General features: G+C 44.8%; 1 protein-coding gene across 13 annotated transcripts in view; it reads left to right on the plus strand.

The window, feature by feature from the left end:
• ADGRB1 (adhesion G protein-coupled receptor B1) overlaps positions 1–18,035 on the plus strand; it is a 275,593-nt gene that overhangs the window by 175,958 nt on the left and 81,600 nt on the right. For 11 of the 13 annotated variants that reach the window (XM_090138075.1, XM_090138083.1, XM_090138073.1 and 8 more), the window contains one exon: positions 15,763–15,904. In XM_090138075.1, coding sequence (XP_089994201.1) covers positions 15,763–15,904 — 142 coding nt within the window. The remainder of the gene's footprint in view (positions 1–15,762; positions 15,905–18,035) is intronic. The other 2 variants (XM_090138074.1, XM_090138080.1) reach the window with 1 other exon arrangement.

The raw sequence follows: 18,035 nt of genomic DNA on the forward strand, positions 1-18,035 counted from the left end.
GGCTTGTAGCGTGGTGGAGAAGTTTGTTCTCTATTTCCACTATGATCCTCAGCCCTACTGACCATGGCTTTCTGCATCCCTGCATCCCCACTGCTGCCATGCGTGTCAAATTGTGGTGAAGTACTGTTCCCAGTGGCATACCTCAGGGCTCAGTCAATGAATCCATCTCTTTCTCTGCTCACTGCTCTTTTCCCAGCTGAGCATCTCAGGGTCTTGCCCTGTATCCCCTATTGATCTGGGTCCTGCCCCCACAGGAGCTGTTGGCATCGACCCTCAGCCGGAAACCATCAGATCAGCACCCAGGGGAGCTGGGTTACTCAGAGAGAGGGGCCAATGTGATCGTAATCATCGGCATTTATTTATTAGCGTTTATTAGTGCATCAGCCTCCTCGCTGCATTAGCATCATCTTTATTTCCCAGAGGTTTCCTCCTCTGCTGCTAATGTAAATCCAAAGCAAACCCTCTTGTAAATTCATATATACACCCACGTAAATCGAGGCAGAAATTACACCGCTCCCACCAGGGTGGATTTTTTTTTATGTTTTGCTTTACATTTTCCATATCCTCACTCCCCCCCAAAAACCTGTAACAACCTGGTGTGTAATGTGACAGGACATCCATAGCAGCTATAGGCACAGAATAACGATGAGCAGCGATGCAGCACTCCTGAACCAGGATCCAAATGACCTTCAGGAACGGGCAGCTGCTGCTTTCTGAAATGTGAATGGGGAACAAGGGACGCACTCCAAGCATTCAAGGGGCTGTCAGCTCCGCTTCTCTCGGCTGCTCAGCTTCCATGAAATGCTCATTTTGCAGAGTACAGAGGAAAAGGAGGCCAAAGAGAAAAGAGGGAGCAAAAGAAAAGCGCTGGTGGAGAAAAAAAGGTGCAGCAAACTGAACCTACACAATCTTAACCTTATCCTTGTGTGAATGAGTGCCTTTCGCTATCACCTGGTTTTTTGAACTCCTAATTGCACCTTGGGGCTGATTCACTGCAGCTCTTCGTTTTGATTTTGGTGTTTCCCTGAGGTTCTGACCATGGGGTAATTGTTCCAGCAAGGCTCAAAGCTCTGCGTCTGCCCAGGAAGCAGGGCTGTATTGGAACAGACAGGGCAACACTGATAGAATTAACCTCACTGTGGTCTGTATGGCCACGAAGCATTCTGCATTGCCTACAAGGACATTATTAGGATATTTGAAAGAAACGATGAAAACCCTTCAGTGTATTAAGAGGTTCACTCCATGACCCCTTCGTTTCCTCCACCTCCATCTTTACTCTCATACAAACAGGGTCATAGGTACTCCATTCCAAAATGTGAGCTGCTTGTGCTAGGAGGAGGTGGCAAAGCACAAATGACCTTTTCTTCTGGCAATCCCAGAGCAGCGCTGTGAAATGGTGCAAACACTTAATGTGCTGTGATGGGACCTGTATCTTCCATGCCCAGCAGCTGAGCCGGAGGGTGTCCTGCCTCACCTGCTTACAATTTGATGAGGATGCTGGCTGAGCTCCCTCGTGTTCTGCTTCAAAAAGAGCAAGTGGGAAAGGTGCACTTCCACCTCGAGCTCATCCAACTGTTCTTTTGGAGGTATTGGGTGTGGAACTAAGAAAAACTCAGTGAACACACAGCCCCAAAGGGCTCAGCACCCCCCTAGATTCTGAATCATTTCAAAATACCATTTCAAAATTCCAATACCATTTCAAAATACCGATGTTATTTCAAAATGCTGATATTATTTCAAAATACCAGTATCATTTCAAAATACCAGTATCATTTCAAAAATATTTGCACCATGCCAGACCCCTCTCAGAGGACTTCTCACACTCCTTCCCCTTCACCTACAGCAGAGAGGACTTTCTCTTTTTTAGCTTGCTCCTCATTGCTTTGCTTTGCTGTTAATTCCCCTTTCTTAGCTGGAAACAGTGCAGTGAAGCTATCCAGACTTCTCAGGTCCAGATGTATCTGTTACTGTGATCCAGTTGGATCTGTGAGGACTTTATTCCCAGGAGATTTGTGTGGGTTTTGCTAAGTGAATTGAAGTAATTTGTACCTTTAAAAGACTGCATTTCTCTCTTGGTTACAGTTAATCTTTAATCCGGCATCTTCATCTTTGCCTGCAGCACCTTAATTTGGCTTCTTGATTTAATTTCTTTTACCGTCTGCTACCTCCTCCTATTCCCAGCCCCTCTGTCATCTGCCTGATTTATTTTTCTTTGTCTCTTTATCCACTAGCCCTGCACTCAGCCATTAAAATGTTCTGATTTAGGCTTCTAAAAAGCAGCGTACCCGGGAGCTACGTGTTTGTGGCCAAAGAGTCATCCTGACTCTGGGGCATCCTGTACTCTTTGAGTCAGAGCTGAAACCTCTGCAGCAGTATTTGTTGCTGGTTTGCAAGGTGCTGTGTACAGGTAGACAATGCATTTTTTGTTTCTCCATTACTGATTTTGCCACAGAAAAAAAAAAAAGTGGGGAGAGTGGCAAGTTTGTTAGAGTCATTTTGGAGAAGTGGAGGCTGATAAACAGGCAGCACAAGTGGCAGGGATGTGCATCAGAATCGGGATTTGCAGGCTCTAAGGTTTAGAGCAAATAACATACTTTCATATTCCTCTTTCCTTTCAGTTGCATTCAGCAGAGCAGTGTTAGAAATCCCCAACTGGACAAACAGCTGTTTGAAGAGACAAATCTGCTGCCCTGTCATTTCCAGGGTCTGGTGTGAGCAGCCATGGGGTGATGGCTGTATACATCTTCCCATGCATGCCCAGCATCCTTTTGTTCTCTTGTGCTGTGGCTGAGAGCTTGGGGGGAGCTTTGAATTCTTTTGGGCTCCATTTGTGTCATCTATGAAGAAGTCAAGAAGCATTTGGACTATAATCTCAAACGCAGGGTTTGAATTTGAATTTGGGGTGGTCCAATGTGGAGCCAGGAGCTGGATTTAATGATCCTTGTGGATCTCTCTTAACTAAGATTATTCTATGATTCTATTATAAATGCTGAGCTGTAAGTGGGACAAAGATTCTGTTTCTGAGACATCCTGACCATACATGGATGGGATGTGATATCTCTTGCCAGGTGTTTTGTATTGCTTTCACTCCCTTTAAACTGAAGGCATTTATACATACTTGACTAGCCAAAAGGAGTGTTTCCAGCTTGTTAACTGCTGGCTGCAATGTCTTACAATTATTTTGGCATCTGGCAGTCTCAAAAAGCATTTACTACCTTGTTTTTCCATTTTTGCTAAGCCTCCTTTCCTCTGAGACTTGAGCATGGGACCATGGTGTCCAGGCGTATGTGCACTTTAATGCACCTGGTTCCTCTAAGGATTTCCCCTGAAATGCTTTCAGCACATATGACAAGGCTGCTGCTTATCACTTGGTGTGCTGCATCTGATTCTTCCTAGCATAATGGGACCAACTGCATAACCAGCCACAAGTCTTTAATGTGATGGGCTTTCCGTGGTAATTGAGAAATTACAGCTGGAAAGCTGATATGAAAGCTGAGAGAGTAAGCTGAACACATTGGAGTCTAACTGGAACATACACTACACGTGTTTGGTAATCCAGAGAATTTCAGGAGAAACATGCAGGTGGGTGACAACCCATTCAGTCTTAGCAACTGTTTTTGTTTTGCAAGACCTGCCAAAGCATTTTGAGCGGGCTCTGAACAACCTGATCTAACTGTAGACATCCTTCATTTTGGAGGAGTTGGACTAGATGACCGTTAAGGGTCCCTTCCAACTCAGATGGTTTTATGATTCTATGATTTCCACTCAAGTGCTCTAATCAAGGCCATCAAAGGAGAGAAGCGTCCTGCAAAACGTGGAACAGCAGCTGTGAATGTCATGTGGAGTGGGAAGAAGGCAGCCATATAACTGATTTCACTTTTTTCTTTGTTGGAGAGGTGTCTTACACACTAATGAGACCATCCAGCTTATGGCTCATCTTTCCATTCTGCTGTTGTCTCAGTGGTACACTTGTCTCCACTCAGTACAGTCAACTTCAGAACATCCGATGCTCTGTTTACAGTACTTGGAGAAGGACAAGGGAAAATGATTTCAAGCTAAAAGAGGGGAGATTTAGACTGGATATAAGGAATAAAGTTTTTTATGATAAGAATAGTGAAGCACTGGAAGATCAGAGAGGTGACGCATGCCCTCTGCCATGGAAACATTTAAGACCAGGCTGGATGGGGCTCTGAGCAACCTGATCTAGCTGTAGGTGTCCCTGTTCATTGCAGGGAAGTTGGACTAGTTGACCTTTGAAGGTCCCTTCCAACTCAAACAGTGCTATGATTCTATCCTTTCACAGTGCCTTGTGTACTCACCTTTGTCCGAAGATGATCATGATACATAATGGACTATTGCTCTGATATTCTGGTGTAGCAGGAGAGCTCAAATGGGACAACTTTGCTCAAAAATAAGGTTAGGAGGTATGGCCTGGGCTTGTAGCTTTGGGTAGCAATAGTAAGTTTAAGAGCACAGGCTAAAGTCTCAGAGGGATAAATCATTGATCTAGTGTGGAAAGTAGTTCAAGGTCATCTTGTGCAGTTACTGACAGGTGAGCTGACCTGATGAAGCCAAAGCTTGCAGAGTAGTGAAATCTGAAAATGATTTTTCTTCTTTCTTAAAGCCATGAAGTCATGGGATTATGGGGAGCTGTAGGCTTTTCTGTTTTATTTCACACAGTTCTGTAGAGGAGTTGGAAAAAGTCATCCTTTAAAAGGAGAAAATCCACAAGACAAAAAGACTTCAAATATGCTACAAAAAAAACACCCTCGTGATACTTCAAGCCACATTCCTAATGTGAGTTTGCCTGTGAAGGGATCTGATCTGCTGTTTACTAAGCAATCACTTGAACAGGGGTCTGGAATGAATATTTCCTCAGGTTTGATCAGCAGGAGCTTATTGAAGTCTGCAACATGAATACTGTGGCACCTGACAGGGATTTTCAATTTTGTTTAAAGAACAAAGACACTGGCAGTGTACTTGGTTTCTTCATTTCCTCTTTATTGTAGTCCACAGTGTTGACCTTAATGACCTGAAGTTGCATCAGGGGAGATTCAGGTGGGATATTAGGAAAAAAATTCCTCATAGAAACAGTAGTGAGGCATTGGAGCAGAGTGCCCAGGGAGGTGGTAGAGTCTCCATCCCTGGGGCTGTTCAAGAAAAGGATAAATGGGGCTTTGAGGAGTATGGTTTAGTGGGCATGGTGGTGAAGAGTTGGTGGTTGGACTATGATTGGCATGTGCTGAGGATTGCTCAGTGGCTTAGTGGGTAGGACACGTGGGCATAGTGGTACTTCTGGGGGGTCTGTCCAGATGAATTGTCTGTCCTGTGGCTGCTTTAGGCAGGGATATTTGGCAAGGAAGTTGTAATCATAGAATCATAGAATGGCTTGGGTTGGAAGGGACCTCAAGGATCATCAAGTTCCAAACCGCCCCTGTAATGACAGGGAATGGACTCAGTGTTTAAGTTCCCTATCCCATCCCACCTATCCATGTCTACAGAGAAGGGTCTTTGCAAAAAAATCATAGAATCACAGAATCATTTGAGTTGGAAGGGACCTTCAAAGGTCATGTAGTCCAACTCCCCTTCAATGAACACGGGCACCAACAGCTAAATCAGATTGCTCAGAGCCCCATCCAACCTGACACTGAATGTCTTCAGGGATGGGGCATCCACCACCTCTGGGCAACCTATTCCAGTGCCTCACCACTTTTATTATAAAAAATGTCTTCCTTATGTCCAATCTAAATCTCCCCTCTTTTAGTTTGAAACCATTTCCCCTTGTCGTATCACAACAGACCCTGAGAAAGTGTCCAAACCCTTCTTTCTTATAGCCCCCCTTTAGATGTGCATGATGCAAATTTCAGCTGTGAAACATGAAGTCAGCCTTTCAGTCCTTCTGGAGCTGTGGAGCAGGAATGTGAAGGGGGGGGGAGTGCTCATTAATTATCAGCCACATGCTCTGGATTTTAAATGGCAGTCCAAAGCCCAGGAGGCGACTGATGTTAGGAAGTGCAGAGCTTCCTCTCCAGTGGGATGGTGTGGCCTTCTGATGAGAGTCATTACAGCTCAGCATCAGCTGTATTTATGGTGCCTGAAAAGATTATCTCCAGATAATCTTACGGCTATTTAGCCAGCCATATGCTTTATTTCAATGATAATATGTATTTCTTTGTGCGTTTTAACATTGTTTATGTTAATTAAGGTTTTAGACTGCATGCTGCATATGGACTGTTTCTTTTTTTTTCTAGGGCTAATTTGTAGATAGTAAGTAACCCTATCCCCTGCAAAATGTTCCAATTCAGTTAGCCATGATTATGAATTCACAGCTGGGAGAAGGCTTTGCTTTTAACTTCCTTGCAAATTTCTCTTCCTGTCCCTTCCTCCCTCTCCAATAAAAAGAAAAGGACCTGGAGAAAATCTCAAAGATTGCGTATCTCCCATAGGTCCTAAATCCTTTCTTAAATCGTTGCTCTCTTCATTTTGCTTGTGTCAATTCTGAAGTAAATCAGCTGAAACCACCTGGAATTATGGGCCTTTGGAAAAAAATAAATTAATATTCCTACTCTGGTTTAATTTTCCTTACATCACACAACTGGATCAATAGTAGTTTCTTCCTTCCTCCCTTCCTCCCTTCCTCCTTTCCTCCCTCCCTTCCTTCCTCCTCCCTTTCTTCCTCCCTCCCTCCCTTCCTCCCTTCCCCCTTTCCCTCCTTCTTTCCCTTTCTTCCCCCCTTCCCTTCCTTCCTTCCTTCCTTCCTTCCTTCCTCCCTCCCTCCCTTCCTCCCTTCCCCCTTTCCCTCCTTCTTTCCCTTTCTTCCCCCCTTCCCTTCCTTCCTTCCTTCCTTCCTTCCTTCCTTCCTTCCTTCCTTCCTTCCTTCCTTCCTTCCTTCCTTCCTTCCTTCCTTCCTTCCTTCCTTCCTTCCTTCCTTCCTTCCTTCCTTCCTTCCTTCCTTCCTTCCTTCCTTCCTTCCCTCCCTCCCTCCCTCCCTCCCTCCTTCCCTCCCTTCTTTCCCTTGCCATTTTCTTTCCTTTTTCTTTTCTTTTTTTTTTTTTGTTTTTATTTTAAAATAGTTGCTTGGATGTCAGGGGGAAATTCTTTACAGAGAAAGTGGTGAGGTGCTGGAACAGGCTGCCCAGAGAGGTTGTGGATGCCCCATCCCTGGAAGTGTTCAAGGCCAGATTGGATGGGGCCCTGGGCAGCCTGGTCTGGCATTAAGTGGGGAGGTTGTTGGCCCTGGTTGTGGTGGGGGGTTGGAGATTCATGATCCTTGAGGTCCCTTCCAACCCGGGCCATTCTGTGATTCTGTGATTCTGTGAGTTGCTAATCTGATTATTGATTGTTTCTTACTGGCAGAGAGTTGTTTTGTTCAGTGCCAGGTCTGTGCTATTGAGGTGGCAAGAAGTGCCAAGCAAAACTCATAAGGACTTGAAGGCAGAGAGATCTCAGCAGCTGAGCATAAGTTAATACCATCCCCATCTCCTGGGTTCATCAAAAGCATTTCAGTTGGGACCATATTTGATACAGCTACCAGGTGCAACCTAGGGGGTTGCCCCATAAATACAGCATCTTTGCTTCCTTCAGTGGACAACACTCTGGCAGGAGGCACTCAGCTGACATGGGCTTTAAAGGGAGAACAGATCTATCGTGGTGGTGGTTAAGTGGGGGGATGATAAGTGAAAAAAAATTATATTTATGCATAAATATATGTACATCTTGGTTTTCTGTGCTAGGTATTTCTACATGTAAACGTAGATGGAAAAAGAACTTCTTCCACTTCGGTTTAGCAGTGACTTTGGAAAGTTGCTTTTTCTAACTTTAAGTGAAGCAAACAGGGATCCCAGACAGAAGGTGTATGGATGTGTCTGTTGACTAAGAGTCGACATTGCTTGGTGGTTTGAGGAGTGACTGCTTCTTCAAAATACCAACATGACTCTATCCTTTGTATGCCTCAATTTACTTACAGATGAAATGACGCTGATGCCCCATCCCTGGAGGTGTACAAGGCCAGGTTGTATGGGGCCCTGGGCAGCCTGATCTAGTGCCCCATTTAGTAGGTGGAAACCATGTCCACGGCAGCAGTGGTGGAACTAGGTGCTCTTTGAGGTCCCTTCCATCCCAAGCCATTCTGTGATTCTGATATGACACTTGATTTCTTTGAAACGAGTGCAGGAAAATGCTGGATAAGCAGGTATTGCACTGGTGCTTCAGTTTTCAGACAGATTTCTGTGTTGTCCTCAGGAGGGTTACACAGACATCGCCAAAGAGGTAAAGCACTCTAATTTCAGGAACATGTTTTTTCTAGGAGGATAGGTTCTACTTCAGCAAAACGGGACTGACTTCTATGTTGTGGCCCACGTTTTGCTTGAAGTTTAATTTATTTCTGCTTTTTCCTATGGGGAGTGAGACCTTTTACAACTCTTTTAGCAGCCAATCAAAGATATAAAAATACATATATCTTATCTATTAAAAAAAAAAAAAAAAAAAGAAGAAGGTACAAAGCTTTTCATGTCCCTTCTTCCTGGAATCCATCCACTTTGTAATCCAGCCCTGAGGTCCTGCAGAAGCTATGGCTAAGATACAGTTGCTGCAGCAAAATGATTGTACATTCTTGTCCCAAGCTATTGTACAGAGCCAAAGTGTTTGAAATGCGCTCTGGGGCAGCTTTTGGCTGGAAATGAAAATTGCTTTTGGGAATCCCACAAAACGGATTAACTTTGACTTCATCTCTGGTTCTCCAAATTAATAATCTGCCAGCTGGACCTATGCCAAGCACTTGCATGACCTGCTTGGTTATCAAAGGGGAAATGGCCCATATGAGGTAGGAAGTAATAGAGGATCACAGTACCACTGAGGTTGGAAAAAACCTTTGGAGATCCTTTATATTATTTATGTCTTAAATGCATCCTCCGTTTTTGAAGCTTCTTTCTGTTCCATTCCTCTTCCCATAACAAAGGCTCTTCATTTGTGCAAACTCCTATTCAGAAAAGTGATTCCATTTAAGAAAGTCCTTAAGCATGTGCTTAGCTACTGTTTAAATCTACAAGATGGGGCTTAATTGCTTTTTCCCATCAAGTGCTCAAATAACGTTCATAGCCATGTTGTAACATATGGTGAAACATTTCTTGTGGAACATCACTGGAATTACACAGGAGATAAATCTGACCATAGACATGAGAGACAGAACAAACTTGTCAGGTTTCCTGCTAACCTTTCCAGTAGAATGGTTTTTTTCATGCCAGTCTGGTTTGGGGATTTCTACAATCCCTCTTTGGCTGGCTCATAATCAGTCTGACTATACTGTTCTCTAATATTCTGCCCACATTTTCCCTTTAGTACAATTCCTCTTTCTTTCCTCTCCTCTTGAGACTGCCTGGAAATAATTCTGCTTCCTTATTAGTGTACCTGGATTCAATATTTGTGAATAACTCAAATCCTGCTCCTTTTCTTTGCCACTGAGCTGTGAGTAGGGGTTTCCATTACAAGCCCTGTGTACTTTTCTGCAGAATAAAAGGTTTTGCTGAGAAAATAAAGGCTCAGTGCTGATCTACGGTTGAAACCTGTACACACAGGCTCTCAAATGCAAACACACACATGAACTCCCTTTAAGGACCTTTTCATTACAATCCTGTTTTCTCCTCCTGCTTTTAATCAGGATCATAATGAGGGTGTTTTGCATGCAGCTATAGTATCTCCTTGAACAGATCCCAGTGAAACAATCTTTGTATCACAAAATTCAGTTGATCAAACCACTTAAGATTTGAAATCTGCCTTGAACTATGAGGCTTTTCTTAATATTTGTCAGCTGATCCTACACACCCTTGTCTGGGCAGAACTCTGCCTGAATCCCAAAAGAATAAAACTCCTTCAGGCATTATTTCCTGGACAATGGAGAGATCCCATTAGTACCATTAGTGATATACCAACCACAGCAAATCTTGATGAACTGGCTCAATCATTCTGTAGCCGTTATTGGACTAGATGTTCCTGGTGGTCATTTCCAACTTTAATGTTTCTATGATTCTACAATTGGAACACTCCAAAATCACACAGTTGTCATTATCCATGTGATTTCAGTACAGATGTGTTTTTGAAGCCTTCCAGTTGCAACTGAATAATGTATTTTTAGGACTTTGTTGGTAACCGTATGTACCTTAAGTCATCAAAGTTGGAAAAGACCATTAAGATCTTCTCTCCAGCCATCAACCCATCACCACCATGCTCACTAAACCTTATCTCTCAGTGCCACACTTACACATGTCTTGAATACCTCCTGTGATGGTGACTCACCTCTTCCCTCTTCCAATGCATTATCACTCTTTCTGAGACATGTATTTTCCTACATGGGATTTTTCCCGTATTTTGAGTCCCATATGGACTAGAAATTTCTTTCAAAATAAAGAAGCTAGGCTGATGAAGGTTCATAATATCATGCCCACACTAGGATTACGGTAATAGTGGCACCTTGCATGGATGCCATAAGTGAAGTGTACAGTATGTCTTTAAATTAGGTAACCTTTTGCTCTTGAGATGGTACAATGTCCAAGAAGCCCATTGCTCAGCACTCTGAAGACTGTGCCTTCCTCTTGCCATGTCATAGCATGTACACAGTGAAAATAGGATGGTAATACTTCTAGCATGTTCTGCTAGCAGCAAATAAGTTCCCCTAGCCCATCTATGAGCTACAGCCCTAATGGAGATGAAGGTATTCATACCATAAAAGGACTGCAAGTCTAAGAAAATAGGTAATAAAACAGATTCACAAAGAGAAAGAGAAAAATACGAGTTCTTCTTCCGAGAAATTTAAAATCAGAGGGATGGATGCAATATCCTCTTTGGATCACCCAGCACTTGATTTTTGGTAATAATCAATTAATAATCACAGGTAGTAATGATGGCCGGATTCATTTTCTATTAAATGGCATAGTTGGATTTGTTTCGAGATGATTTACACCAGGTTTCTGACTCAGCATGTCCCACAGCACCCATCATTTATGTGATTTATTGTAAAGTGAGAAAAACTACATGGCTTTGATCCAATTGATTTCTTTGAATGCAATGGGATAAATAAGCAGGCATCAGAAGAAATCTTACAAGAACAAGGGGCTGTTAATGTATGTGTTGATTTTTTCATTTGTTTGTTGTTGGTTGTCTTTGTTGTGGTGTTTTTTAATATTTTTCTTGGCCTGGATGTCACTCTGTGCTCTCTCTGAGCATCAAGAAATGAAGATCAGCCCATGCCAAATGTGGCTTTGGCTTTGGACAGACTTTATTTCAATATTGCACTCATTGCTGAGCTGTCAGCTTTACTGCCACAAGAATGTGAGACTGGGCACAGCATCTAGGGAGAGTTATTTGTTTTCTGATACCTTCCCTGGGGTTTCCCATTTTAGTAGGCTTTCTGATTACTTTTGCTTTGTTTTCTTTGCCTTTTTGGATGAGGTTACTTTTGTTGATGCGTGGCCCAGATCTGTCCGACTCTACTCTGAAAGCTGGTAAATGAGCAAATCTGGGGTTGAGGATTGAAAGCGATGTAAAGGCAATTGTATCCACACTTTTTAGAGTCTCAAGTTGCTTGGGGCATGGGGTGTTACCTATGTGTCAATGTACGCATATTCAGTGCTTTGAGAATGATAGATTTAAATGCATATATCTGTTATGGAGGATCGTTTAAATGGAAAAATTTACAGATAATTAGGAGCCCTTTGAAGAACCGTAAGGGAAAAGAAAGTCGCCTCAGCATTAAGAAACACATAAACAAAACAAACAAAATAAAAGAGAGGGAAGAGAATCAAGCCAATAACTACAAAAACAGCAGTCTGTTTTAAAGGAAAAGTAAAAAGTGTTGTAAGGATAGGGAGAAAGGACAAATTGATAGCAAGCAGTACAAATTAAAAGCTTGAGGGAGATAAGAGAAAAAAAAAAGTAGGAATTTTATAGTTCAGGATTGTTAAAGTGAGTAAAAGGGAAAATTTAGTGTATGCTAAACCAAAATAAATTCTAATGGTAATGGTCTGCTACTAGTTCAAAATGACAGATTTATTTATAATAATGCAGAAATTTCAATAAATGTCTATATTCTATAATTGGAAGAGAGCCTAGTTACTTAATCCACAACCCAAGCTAATGAAATACTTTTCATTACACCAGCTGCTAGAAACAATGCCATACATCATCTAATAAAGTAAGACGTTTTTAAGAGATACAAGTCTGAGTAATTTTGCATGCAAGAGTTTTAAAAGAGCAGGGTAAGGCTAATTGGAGATCATTGTTCTTCACTAAGAGAAGAGTGGAAGTTCCCTAAGTATGGAGAGAACCATGTGTCCTCGTTCCAGAGCCATCAGCCTCACATCTGTCTTAGGCACAATAACTCACCATCTGATAGAGGATCCAAAAATGAGGGGATTGTGGGTAACACCGTGATTATAATTAAATAATATCATACTCCTTAAAACAGAGGCATTAATAGCAATCAACTTATGGAAAATAGATTTTGTCAAGCTAAATTAATACTTTGTATGAGAATACATAACTGCTTGATAAAATCTCAGCATTTGTCATTAATTTTACGCGTCATAAATAAGGCATTTTTCTTGGTGACAGTGAATAAACAGAACTGGTTAGCACAGTTCTTGGAAATAAAAGCGATGCATATGGAGGAGAATGCAGAAGTTATATTCCCTCTGAGATTAGCCTTGGATCAGTCAGTCCCTTCTAAGGGAGTAGGTGAAGTGATGCAGAGCTATTGGAGAGGGTCCAGAGGAAATCCACAAAGATGCTCAGAGGACTGGAGAACCACTCCTACGAAGACAGGTTGAGTTGGACTTGTTCAGCCTGGAAGGCTCCAGGGATAAGGCACTGAGGCATTCCAGTATTTGAAGGGAGCTTATAAACAGGAAGGGGAATGACTTTTTACATGGTCTGATAGTGATAGGACAAGGGGGAACGGCTTGAAACCAAAAGAGGGGATATTTAGATCAGATATGAGGAGGAAATTCTTTACTCAGTGAGTGGTGAGTCACTGGCAAAGGCTGCCAAGAGAAGTTGTGGATTCTACATCTCTGGAGGTGTTCAAGGCCAGGTTGGATGGAGCCCTGGGTAAGCCAGAACCAGTGGTAGGCAACTGTGCCCATGGTAGGGGAGCTTGCGGGGGACTGGAACTCAATGATTTTTAGGGTCCCCTCCAACCTAAGCCATTATATGAGTATATGATTCCATAAACTTCAGAAGATGCATGGAAGAAATCAAAGATTGATGCCTGATCCTGAAAAACTTCAAGACACGGTGTGAATTAGTGCAGTGTGGAGCTGACTATCTAGGAAAGACAGATCCCGTCAGCTGGATGGACAAGCAGTAGAATTCAGGCATTTAGAAACCATTGCACAGGTGGAAGAAAAACTGTTCTGATTGTGTGTAACTGATAGAATCATAGAATCATTAAGGTCGGAAAGACTACTGAGATCAGCTAGTCCAACCATCTACCCATCACCACCATGCCAACTATACCATGTCCCTTGGTATCAAATATCCACCTTTTTAAACACCTCCAGGGACGATGACTCCACCACCTCCATGGTAGCCTGTTCCAATGCCTGGACACTCTTTCTGAGAAGAAATTTTTCCTAATATCCAACCTGAACCTCTCCTGGTGCAACTTAATGCCATTATCTCTTGTCTTACCAAGGATAACTCCTACAAGAAAAATTAGTTTGGCTTTTGTTGTTGTTGTTGTTGCTGTTTCTGTTTTGTTTTTACTTCAGTTCAAGAGGATGATAATTCAGGAAGGCTTGGTGTTAGGTGTTAAATTTGGTCCAAGAAGATACTCACAACAGAATCATCACTATGCACTGATGCTCTGTTACCCTGCTAGTACCCAGCCTCTCTTTGCTTTCAGCCCTCTTCTTGATGGGAGTGGATGGATATTTTCTCTCGTTGAGAGAGGAATGTGTCAGTGTGTGCAAGGAGATGAGTTCTGGGAAAAAAGAAAAAAAAAAGCTCAGCAACTCACGCCAGGTCTGCTGGAGTCAGCATCACGAAGTTCAGGCCATCTGTGATACACCTAAGGCAGCTGAGCAGCTTGGCTCCATCTGGAGCAGCCTTCGGCTTGCTGCTAGCGTTCTTGCTGAGGTCCCCTCCTCTGAGGACGGTCAGATATGGAGGGAGGGCATCTTACACCCATGCACTTCCAGTGAAGGCATACTTCTGCTCTGCCTCCTTGTCGGAGGATGCTGTTACAAAGTGGGGGTATTGTCCCTTCAATGTCTCTCCAGCTCTCTTCACCCTTAGGCTGCTGAAAACCCTGTGAAGATGTCCCAGATCCCTTTCCCAAAACTAGGGAGAAAGGCTTTTGGGTCCCCCCAGAATGCATGGGGCTGTGAAGGACGTGGCGTGAGGGGAGTGCATGCAGGGGATGGGATGGAATTATGGGGGCAGTGAGATGTATATGAGGTGGGGGATGGGGCTATAGGGTTCTGCAACTCTATGTGGGATAATAGGGGATAGGAGTGTATGGGTACAGGATATATGGGGCACAGCCATAGGATTAGGGAGGTGTGTATGAGTTGTGTAGGATATGGACATAAGGTTAGGGAGGTATGCATGGGATGTGTAGTACAGGGCTGTTGGGTTAGGAAGGTGTATATAGGATGTTGTATAGGGGTTTAGGCTTAGGCAAATATATATGAGATGTATGGTTCAAGGCTATAGGGTCAGGGAAATGTGTATGGGTTGTGTAGTACAGAGCTGTAGGGTCAGGGATAAGCGTGTGGGTTGTGTAGTACAAGGCTATAGGGGCAGGGAGGTGTCTGTGAGTTGCGTAGTGCAGGGCTGTAGGGTTAGGGAGGTGTATATGGGACGTTGTATAGGGCTATAGGGTTAGAGAGGTGTGTATGGGGTATGTGGTACAAGGCCATAGCATTAGGGAGCTGTGTATGGGTTGTGAAGGATGCGGCTATAAGCTTAGAGAGGTATATGTGGTCTGCGTAGAACAGAGCTGTAGGGTTATTTATCCATGTGTGGAATCTGTGGGATAGTTTTATGACTCTGTGATCTCAATATGGAGTGTGTGGAAAGGGTTATAAGGTTATGCATGCATATATGGGATTTTCGGGTCAGAGCTGTAGGGTTAGTGAGGTGTATATGAGATAGGAGGAACACGGCTATAGGGGTAGGTAAGTGCATGGGTGTGAAAAGGGGCATTTACACTGTGTGTGTGTGAGGGGGTGATGGAGGGGTCAGAGTGGAGTGGGAGACGTGAGGACCAGGGTTGGGGTCACGACCAGGGTCAGGACCAGGTCAGGGTCAGGACCAAGATCATGACCAGGGTTAGGACCACAATTAGGAGTAAGTCTGGGACCAGGGTAAGGATCAGGATGAAAACCAATATAAGGATCAGGATCAGGATTAAGATCAGGATCAGGATGAGGGACAGGATCTGGACCAGGGTAAGGCTAAAGATAAGGATAAAGATCAGGGTCAGGAGCAGGAGCAGGAACAGGATCAGAACCAGAACCAGGTCCAGCAACAAAGTCAGGACCGGGTCTAGATCCAGAAACAAGGTCAGGACCGGGATAGGATCAGGTCCCGAGCTGAGCTGGGGGTGGGACCACTGCTACACTCAATCCTATAGGGAGGGAGGCAGCGGGGACCGCGTCCCCCCCCGCGGCATCATGCCCGCTCACCACCCTCCCTGACGGCCGCTCTCCTTCTCTCCCCGCTCCGCCGCCCCATTCCCTCCCTCCCTCCCTCCCTGCCTCCCTCCAGCAGAGCCTCCGCCTCCGCCTCCCTGCCCGGCGCCTGGTCCTGGCGCGGTTGCCGAACGGTCCCGCTCGACGCCTCCCGGACTAAATGCCTCTGTGACAAGCTCTCCGCCTTCGCCATCTTAGCCCAGCTCAGCCCCGACATGGTGAGTCCCTCCGGTCACCCGCGGAAAGGGGACGATGAGAAAGGGAGGGGTTGCGGGGCGGGAAGGAAAAGAACAGGGGGACGATAAAATAGAAGAGATGGGAAGGCACAAACCCAAGCCCAAGTGGTGCTGGTAGCGAGCACCCTCATCCCTGGGGGCTCTACATCCTTCCCCCGTTGCCTTTATTTCTCGGCCGCAGCTTGGGGAGGGGAGGACAGACTGGGGATGCTGCTGCATTGATGTCCCCTTCCTCCTTATTCCTCATTCTCCCTGCGCTGTGTTTTTGGAACGCCGCTAAAGTGTATGCCTGGGAGGGGGGTTCCCCCCACTCCATCATCACACGTGTCTTCATTTCGAGCATCATCCCCATCCCATCCCCATCCCTCTGCATCCCCGTCACGTTTCCCCATCACCTGTTAAGGGCTTTTTTTTTGGGGGGGGGGGAGGGAGGGAGGGGTGATCCCTGCGCCAGAACAAAAACGGGGGAGTTGCGGAGGGGGGTGTGCGCGAAGTTTCATCCGCTGTCGGCGTATCGATGCCGCCGCCTCCGCCGCCGCTGCTCGGACGGAGATTCCTCGAAATGCTGCACCCTGAATCAGAGCATCAGGGCGGCTGCCAGGGCACCCAGGGCACTGCCAGGGTGGCCCGAAGGGACTGCTCTCCTCCACCTTGCACTTTTTTTTTTGTGTGTGTGTGTGTTGTGTGTAATTCCTCCTTTTTTGGATGCTGTCCCAAGTTGATGGAGAGGAGCTCCCCCCACCTTCTCCCCTTCCACACTCCTCCATCTGCTGGGCACTGGGAGTTACTGGGCCCGGGCAATTATTTACTAATTATGTCTTGCTTGTTAAACGCTGGCTTAATTCAGCAAAAGGGGAGGGGAAAGAAAGAAAGAAGGGTGGTGTTGGTAAAGGGGAGGGGGGGGATCACATTTTCCAAGATGAAGGTTCAGTTTATTATTAGAAACACTAATGTATTTGGTCCACTAGTTACCATGGAAACAACATCTGCACTGAAGTGGTTTTAAAGACACAGTGTTGGTTGTGTTTGCCCGGACCCTGTGCAGGTCCAGCCACTCCAGGTGGGCTCTTGAACCATGCATAGAGCTGCTCTTTGGGTCCTCTGGAGTGAGGCACTGAGCTTCTTATTTCCAAAGCAGTGCTCTGGTAGGAGCATGTTCCTGCTTGGAGGGGACCTAGAAAGAGTTCATAGAATCATAGAATTGTGAAGATTGGAAAAGATCACTAAGGTCATCTAATCCAACCATCAACCCATCCCCACCATGTCCACTAAATCATGCTCCTCAGTGCCACATCTGTACATTTCTTGGAAACCTCCAGGGATGGTGACTCCACCACCTCCCTGTGCAGCCTATTCCAATACCTTGCCTCTCTTCCTGAGAATAATTTTTTCCTAATATCCAACCTGAGTTGGTTGCATTTGATGTCCCTGATGCAATCTTCTTCCATGGGAAGTTGTGCTGCTGTTTGAAACAAAGTGCAGAAGGGAGGAAACCAAGCTGGTACAGGAGTGGCACCCAAATTGTACCCAGGTGGCACCCAAGGTGTCCCTGCTGTGCTCTACTGAACCAGCTGTGACCCATATCCTACAGATCTCTGCCCCATACTTCAGCTTGGGGAAGAGAATGCTCCAGGGAGACCTCATTGTGGTCTTCCAGTATTTGAAGTGAGCTTATAAGCAGGATGGAGACAGAATATTTACACAGGTAGGTAGATAGAGAACAAAGGGGAATGGATTTAAACTAAAAGAGTGGAAATTTAGGCTGGATGTTAGGAAGAAATTCTTTACACAGAGGATGGTGAGGCATGGGAGCAGTCTGCTCAGAGAAGCTGTGGATGCCCCATCCCTTGTGCATTCCAGGCCAGGCAGGATAAGGCCCTGGGCAGCCTGATCTAGTAGGTGACAACTCTTTGTGGCAAGGGGGTTGGAGCTCAGTGATCTTTAATTTCCCATTCAATCTAAGCTATTCTATGATTCTGTGATTCTATTATTCATACACGCCCCTGCAGCACTGCATCCTGCAGCTGCAATACTCCAAACTTCATCCCGAGCTTACAGCTGCTTAAACTTTTGACTCTGGACATTGTGATGACCACAGGGGTGACGGATGGGT

Source organism: Phasianus colchicus, chromosome 3 (assembly GCF_987193195.1).
Source record: "Phasianus colchicus chromosome 3, bPhaCol1.hap1.1, whole genome shotgun sequence".
Taxonomy (NCBI): domain Eukaryota; kingdom Metazoa; phylum Chordata; class Aves; order Galliformes; family Phasianidae; genus Phasianus; species Phasianus colchicus.